This window comes from Melanerpes formicivorus, unplaced genomic scaffold (genome assembly GCF_026170545.1).
Source record: "Melanerpes formicivorus ecotype bairdi unplaced genomic scaffold, bMelFor1.0.p_v2 SCAF_26, whole genome shotgun sequence".
Taxonomy (NCBI): domain Eukaryota; kingdom Metazoa; phylum Chordata; class Aves; order Piciformes; family Picidae; genus Melanerpes; species Melanerpes formicivorus.
In genome coordinates, this window is record NW_027142378.1 from 5,169,517 (window position 1) to 5,177,892 (window position 8,376).

General features: G+C 46.3%; 1 protein-coding gene across 4 annotated transcripts in view; it reads right to left on the reverse strand.

Moving 5' to 3' along the window:
• CDC42BPA (CDC42 binding protein kinase alpha) overlaps positions 1-8,127 on the reverse strand; it is a 184,200-nt gene extending 176,073 nt beyond the window's left edge. For 2 of the 4 annotated variants that reach the window (XM_068153459.1, XM_068153458.1), the window contains exons 1-2: positions 7,465-8,127; positions 6,403-6,635 (exon numbers count right to left, since the gene is read on the reverse strand). In XM_068153459.1, coding sequence (XP_068009560.1) covers positions 6,403-6,598 — 196 coding nt within the window. In that variant the 5' untranslated portion in view covers positions 6,599-6,635; positions 7,465-8,127. The remainder of the gene's footprint in view (positions 1-6,402; positions 6,636-7,464) is intronic. The other 2 variants (XM_068153461.1, XM_068153460.1) reach the window with 2 other exon arrangements.
• Positions 8,128-8,376: the final 249 nt, after the last annotated feature.

The following is an 8,376-nucleotide window of genomic DNA, read 5'->3' on the forward strand; positions in this document are numbered from 1 at the left end:
TGCCCCTCCTCTAGACATGCTTCAGGACCTTCTCTCATCATTTAATTGTTAGCTGCACCTATAGAACAGAAGCAGTTTACATAAAACGAGCTCTGAAATGCTCTCATAAACAATGACAGAAGTGGGTGCCTGAAGAATGCCACAAGGACTTCTGCAGGGGTGGACCCCCATACCTCCACACACTTCCAACTGCAGGCAGTGAAACAGCTCAGATTTCAAATCAGCTGTATGCTTTAGCACATAAAGTGGCCTTGACAAGCAGGATGCTCATTCTTTCCCCAAAGGAAATCACTTTTTTCACTTATGTTAATCAGACCAACAGGTATTCCTACTTTTAGGACCATAATAAATAACTAATTGTAGTTCTTAAAATGCCATTTTCATGGGAAATGCATTTCAGAAGGCTTCCATAGTACTAAGGTTAGATCACAGAATAGCCTGGTCAGAAAAGCCCTTCAAATCATCAACCATAACCTAACATCTCCCTGTACACAATTAGATCGTGTCCAAACATCTTTTAAACACCTCCAGGAATGGTGACTCCACCACCTCCCTGGGCAGCCTGTTCCAAAGACATTTTTCCTAATCTCCAACCTAAACTTCCCCTGCTGGAATTTCAGGCCATTTCCTCTCATCCTATCACTTTGTCACCTGAGAGAAGAGGCCAGAACCCATCTCACTCCACCCACCTTTCAGGGACTTGTAGAGAGCAGTGAGGTCTTCCCTCAGTCTCCTCTTCTCCAAACATCCTCAGCTGTTTATCATATGATTTGTGTAAAAGACCCTTCCCCAGCTTTGTTGCCCCTTTCCAGACATGCTTCAGCCCCCTCAATATCTGTCTTGTAGCAAGGGGCCTAGAACTGGACTCATGGTGGGGCCTCACCAGGGCTGAGTACAGGAGGACAACCACTTCCTTAGTCCTGCTGGCCACACTATTCCTGGTCCAAGATGGAATGCTGGTCCCTTCTTGGTCATCTGAGCAAATGCTGGCTCACAGTCAGTAAGCTGTCAGACAGTAACCCTAGGTCCCTTTCTGCCAAGCTACCTTCCAGCCACTCTGCCCCAAGCCTGTCATGTTGCATGGGGTTGCTGTGACATAAGTGCAGGACCTGCTGCTTGGCCTTGTTGGACATCATATAGTTGGCCTCAGCCCATCAACCCAGCCTTAGACAGCACTAAGCACCAAAGTCTACTTAAAAAAAGGAACACTTAATGTTAAGTCTTTTATTGCTGTGTCTGCTAAAAATAGGGCCTAAAGGAGTATTTCTTTTAACAGTCCATTTCATAAACAAAATACAAGCAACTCACAGCTGAACATGCCTGTGAATTCTTTCATGACCTACAAACAGATGAGTAACATAAAAGAGGTGCAAGAATTAGAAGCAAGGTTGTTTTCTTTTGTTACTAATACTGAAAAACAAGCCTAGCTGGAAAATGGGAATAACCATTTTTCTTAAGGTAAAACCTGAGAGAGAGAGAGAGAGGGATCACCAGAAAGAAAATACAATCTCCCCACACCTCTCTCAAAAAAAATTAAATATATATTTCATGGTGATAGAAACATTTTTAACATCCAGAAGAGATGCTGCACATCTGAATGGCAGAAGTATAAGAGCAATAATGACAGTCTAGTCTATGACATATCAGCACCAAATAATCACATCAGATCTTCTGCTAGAGGTGAAATGAGAACTATTTAATCCATCTTTCAAAGCCTCCTTTGGTAGAGGAAAAAAACCAAACAACACAAATTCCACTAAAGGATAGATTACATTTTTCTGTAAGAGGACAGATTCAAATAAGTCACTGACCTCAGCATGCTATTGGCAGTGTCCTGCATCTTCTCTCCCTTGTTTCTCTGCACATTTTGAGGTTTCTTGTTTTCTTTCAATGCACACTAACATTGTTCTTGTTTAAAATCAATTCTAATTGGAGTCACAGAATCACAGAATGTTAGGACTTGGAAGGAACCTGCAGAGATCATCCAGTCCATCTCCCGTGCCAGAGCAGCATCACCTAGGGCAGGTCACACAGGGGCACATCCAGGTGGGTTTGGAAAGTCTGCAGAGAAAGAGACTCCACAACCTCTCTGGGCAGCCTGCTCCAGGGCTCTGGCAACCTCACCATAAAAAAGTGTCTCTTCATGCTGTGGTGGAAACCTCCTGTCTTCCAGCTTCTACCTGTTGCTGTCACTGGGCACCACATTCACCTTGATACCCACCCCTCGGATATTGATAGACATTGATCAGATCCCTTCTCAGCCTTCTCCAAACTAAACAGCCCCAGGTCTCTCAGTCTTTCATCATAGGCGAGATGTTCAAGTACCACAACCATTGCAAAGGGAGTTTTCCCAGAACAAAAACATCTCTAAAAGCTTCCATTGCTCTGATTTTTCTTTCAAATTCAGTTTATCAGACTTCATTACCTCCCCTCACAGTCATGAGTCATTGTAGAAAAGAAGAAAAAGCAAAGTCCTTGGAATCCTTTTCTTACCAGCTTTTCCTGGTAAGCTCCAAGTTGCTACAATTAGACAAATCCTTTTCTAAATCACAACTACAACTATCAATAGAGACAAAATTTGAAACTAGCATCAAATACACAGGATGAGCCAAACCTAAACCTTCTATTTGCTTCCCATCAGCTCAAAACACACCATGATCACAGAACCTTAAGGGCTGGAAAGTACCTCAAAAGCTCATCCAGTCCAACCCCCCTCCCAGAGCAGGATCACCTAGAGCAGATCACACAGGAACACATCCAGGTAGGGTTTGAATATCTCCAGAGAGGGAGAATACACACACCCCCTGGGCAGCCTGTTCCAGTGTTCTGTCACTCTTGCAAAAAAAATGGAATGTGAAACTTTTTTTCCTCATGTTTCCATGGAACTTCCTCTGCCTCAGCTTCCACCCACTACCCCTTGCCCTGTCACTGGGCAGGATTTAACCTTCTGAAGCCAAAATAGTTTCCATGATTGTCTTAGCATACAGGATACCTCCATAAAAATGAAAGTACCCCAAAATCACCAACAAAACCAAATCCTTTTATTTGCATGTCACAAAACTAATGGTAACAAAAGAGACAGAAATTACATTTCCACTTTCAGTAGAAAAACAGTATTTTAGAACTAATGCAGATTCTAAATCACAAAATAATTAACCTGACACTTCCAACCAATCAAATGAATCCCAAGCACCTCAGACTAAAAACCTACCAAAAAGAATAAGGTAAAACTCATCCTGATGTTGCAGAGACCTATTTTCTCCACTTGCTGAGTTAACCCTGTAAATTTCAAACCAAAAGATGAACCACCCATGTAGATGCTGAACTGCTTCACTCTGTTTTATTTTTTACTAGAGATGCAGATAAGTGCTTAAAAGTGTTCTAAAAGATCCAAGGACTAGAGCATGAAATGGTTTAATTCCCCTAAATATAGCAGCAGTCACATGGTTGTCACTAAGACCACATCAGCTTTTCCAAGCTAGAATACCCCCTAAACCCTTCCCCCCTCCAAAATTAGGACTGTTCTACTGATATTAAGTCTTACATGAAATAAAGCAGGTAACATCTCAGACCAAGAACACCTGTGGATGCACATCCATGTAAAACTCCCCCTCCCAAAACCCTAACCCCCCCACCTCAAAACCAAACAGCAGCACCTAAAAACTGCACCACTGAAAAGGAAGAAGAAAATTATTGCTGCCCAGGACAAATCTGTGATCAGCCAACACCTACTTATTAGCCTTATCTTAAAAAAACAGCTGTATCAATAAATCTGATTTGCTTCTGCAAAGAATAATTTTTTACAAGCAGTTTAAGCTCAAGATGATGAACAGCTCTCAGGAGTAAATTGGTACTTAGCAATGTGTAAATGCACAAAAGACATCAGTTTTATACCATCCCAAAACCAGTTCCAATAAGCTCAGACTGCACTCTTCATAGTAATAAAGCAAATGTGTGGAGGCTTGGCATAAACCCACAAAATGTGTTTCCAAGACAGCAACCAACTGGCTTCCACCAGCAGATATACCAAGCACCAAGTTTTGTATCACTGATGGGAGAAATAAATTAGTGCATATTATTTTATACAGCACATCCAAAACTAAGAGTGCTTCACATAAAGCAGATTTCAGAACTCCCTAGTGCCAAACTGGTGGCATTTTCCCTACTCTTTAACAAGGGAAACTGAAAAAAATAAAACCCAAAAACCAAAACCAGCTGAAAGCCCTTCAACATTGAGTCACTGAGGGAGGCAGGGGCAGAGCCTACAGTTTCTGGCTGCCATCCTTCCACTTCTACCACTACTTGGCACATCTCAGACTTCAAAACCACATGTAACTTCTTTCTTATCAACAACTTGCATTGTTTCCCTTTTTGGGGGGAGAGAGATATGCAGGGTCACAACTGTATCAAAGAAGAGGGTACCCTTAGTAACTTCATTGAACCAAAGCACGGCGGGGTACCTACCTCTGTGAGAATCCTGGTTTGCCAACTCCCTGATCTCAACAAACATGCCAGAGACTGCTAGTTTCACTAGGAGGGCTGGCTTGCAGAAGAGACAATTTGTGTGAGTGTCTGCATGATAAAGGCATCATTCACAGGCACATTTCCAACAGCAAGTACTAGAAACCATTACTCTTCCATTTCACCTCACCAACCCTCTTGAAAAAAAAACCACCACCACTCTTAGGGTAGACGTCCCGATAGCAGAGCTGGGAGCAGACAGGGGACTTGGCCAACTCAGCCCTGAAAATGGGAGGAACTGGTCTTGCCTGAAGTTCAAGAGTCCTGCTAAGGCACAGCTGGAGCATGAGAATGGAAAACTAACAGGAAAAAGAATAAGCCAGCAAGAAACCTTATTCCAGGCTTTCCAAAACACTGTATTATTTCCATCAGCAGCCTGTAAAGTTTACTACAGAAATCTTCTGCTACTGTCAGAGCCTTGTCAGGGTGCATTTATCCACCAAACAACCACCACCAAATGCACCAAATATCCTGAGCACACCACTGCTCTTACCATATAGATAAGGTGAACTGCCTTATTATTTTTATTTAGAGGGTATCAGTAGGCTAGATCCACTGCAGACTACACTGAGTTTCCACACACACAACACCCTTGAAGTTACCACATTCTCCCAGTCTGGCACAGCTCCTGTGTGCCAGTGACAGTTTTAGGGGGAAGATTCTCCAGAAGCACTTCTAATTACTATTTCCTCCTCAGCTAGAGCACATTAATTATAGGCTGTTCCTCCAGATAATAAGAAAACAAAGACTAGTAAGATATGAACAGGACAAGAAACTTAATTACGGAGTCAGATGACCTTTCCATGTCAGTATGTCTACGGCGAGGAGCACAAAAATAAAACACCTATCAGCCTCAAGTTGTTAGATCAGTTATCAAAACAATGTCTTTCCTCAGTGACTTCATTATGAAGAGCTCAACCAGCTAATTAATCAAGTGCCTGTTACATGGTTCCAAAAAAAAGGTGGGTTTTTAAAAATCCTTTTTAGTAAAGGAGGCCTGCTGATGTATATATTACAAAACAAACGTGGGAAATGGTTTTGCATGTAAATGCAGAGGTGGAACATGACTTTGAAGTTTGAAGGTCAGATACAGTAACCACTCTCATGTCAGACTGCATCTTCTGTTTTGCATCTATGTTTAGGAGGGGGGAAGAAAATGAGTTAAAAAGAGAAACACAGAGATAACCAGTTCTGTGACATCTTAGGAAGAGCTGGAACACTCTCATTCACCTGCTTCATTCAAAAATCCTCCAATATGCTGTCTCCCCAAAACAAAGGAAGAAAATGGAAAGGGTACTGGGGGGGCATACAACTTCCTTTTGCTTTTCAACTTTGTTTTCCTCATCAGGAAAACCAACCTGATTGAAGTCAGCAACGAATTTTTGCTGAAGAGAATGTAATTTTCTCCATTTTCAGACATTTCAAACTCATGATGTCTAAGAGAGCTGAAGGGTTTTCTTGTTGATCAATACCTTTTACTACAAATCAGTATAGATTTGACTACTGATGCAAATCACAGGACTGTGTAGTGATCTTTTATCCAGGCATCAGAATTTATCCTTCACTGCTCTATAATCCCAGAAACTTCAGGATACCAAAACTCAACAGCTGGGCCTGAAGGCAAACATGCCTCATGTACCAGAGTCTGATCCATGTCAAAAAAAGAATCATGTAGGTTTTACATTCATATCTCAAAGACAAATAACCAATAGGGATTGCTTTTTAGCACCACCACCATCTTTTAACTACAGTGTAAGCTGATAACACTTCCCAGTAAAACACTGACTTATAAACAATCCCCTCTTACACATAAATAACAGACATTATACAAAGAAGAATGGAACAGGGACGGATGTACACAAAATAAACATTCCAACTTACCCCACTCGAGGTACTCGAGGATGTTCTTCTCTCTTCTCAGAGGGGAGTTATTACATTCATCATAAAGGCAGATGAGTATATCCAGCAAGGTTTCCACACTGAAGCATTGCCCATTAGTCTGAGTTGGCCCATCCAAAATAAACTGTTCCAACTGCTTCAAACGCACTTCTCCAGACATGGTTGTTTCACTTTGCATGGGTTTTTGGTTTTTTAATGACTGCTATTACTTTGCCCTCCCCCCCCCAAAAAAAAAAAGAAAGAAAGAAAGAAAAAAAAAAAGTCTTTTGAGGGTTTTGTTGTTTAAGAAGTCAACAGTACTTGTAACAAGTGTCAAGACTGTTGGAGGTGCTTAATTTCCAGCCCACCTCCGTCTTCCCAGGCTGAAACTAAACCCTTTTAAGTTTCAGATATACACATATAGTGTAATGTATCTGTGTAGGCATCATTGTTAAGTTAACCTAAAAAAAAAAAAAAAAGAAAGAAAAAAAAAAAAAAAAGAAAAAAAATTAAAATCCTCTTAGTAAGAGAAGGAGAAGGGGGGTGATGGAGGAGAGGACAGGAATGGCCACTCCTGATGTTTTAATAATAATGATTGCACTTCGACTCAGCCGAGCCTGCCTGACACCGATTTCAGGGTGCGCGCAGCATACGCACTTGGCTATCGGCAAAGGTCTTCTGCATTCACAATGCAGAGCATGCAGCGCGATCGGGGGCGCGCCCCCACCGCAGCATTTCCAGGCGAGCAGCCCCCTTCGGCAAGCACCGGCCTTTCCCTTCCCAGCACGGAGGGCAAGGGGAAAGATCTGGATATTTACACACGCGAGAGGAAGAAGAAAGCGAGCGCACACCGGCAGGGAAGGAGGGAGGGAAGGGGGAAGGAGGGGGCCGCGTAGCCCCACCGCCGCCTCCCCGGCCGCGGCCCCGGCCCGGCGGGCAGCGCCTCGCCGGCCACCGCGCCCGCCGTGGGGGTGGGGCGCAGGTCCCCTCGCCGCCCCTCCTGAGGGCGCAGCCACGTCCTGCCCCGGGCAGCCTTGCCTTTCCCTTCCTCCTCCTCCTCCTTACCGAGTCTCCTTTTAAGGCTTTTCAGTGATTCAAAAAAACTAAAGTCTTCATCGTCGCGCCCTTCTCCTGCGCTGCGCCAACGGGCGGCGGGCGGGACGCACCGGCACCGCCGCGGGGCGACTGCGAAGCGCTCCGATCCTGTCAAATCCTTCCCATGGCTGCTGCCGCTGCTGCGGAGACGGCGCCCTCCTTTTCCTTCTCCTCCTCCGGGTGCGCGTCCTGGGGCGGAGGGGAAGCGCCGGCTTTCCCCGCTGCGGGCCGGGAGGCCCCGGCGGCAGTGGTGGCTTCACTCCCGACGGCGAGATGCTCTCCCGGCTTCGCCCCCCCGGGCAAAGGGCATCCTCCCGCGGTGCGTGTGCGGGGTGTGTGCGTGCGCGGGGCGGCGGGGAGGGGTAACGGCGGCTCCCTCCCTCCCTCCGCTTCCGCGCCCTCCTCTGCCCCGCCGCTCCCTCCTTCTCTCTCTTCTCCTTCGCTCCCTCCCGCGGTCACACGCAGCCGCTGCCGCCGATCTCGCACCAGCTCAACATGGCGGTCGCGGCGGAGGGGAGCCGCCGCCGAGCGCCGCCGCAGCGCGAGGAGCCGAGCCCGGGACCGCCGCTACTGCTGGGATTGAGGGGAGGAGGGAGGGGGGGTGCTGCAGCAGGGAATGCAGGGATACGGGCGGACTGGAGCGGAGGGAGGGAAAGAGAGGAGAGGCTGCCGCGCAACGCCCCGCTCGCTGCGGCCGCTCCGCTGCTGGCTGGCTGGCTGGGCTGGACTGAGCTGAGCTGGGCCGGGCCGGGCCGGGCCTGGCTGGGCTGGGCTGCCCCGAGCCGACCCACCGGTCAGGCCGGGGTTACCCCCGCGGCTTTACCCGGCTCGCCGAGGGAAGTGGCCTCCTCACCGCAGCCGTTTCCTGTCGCGGGCTGCCCC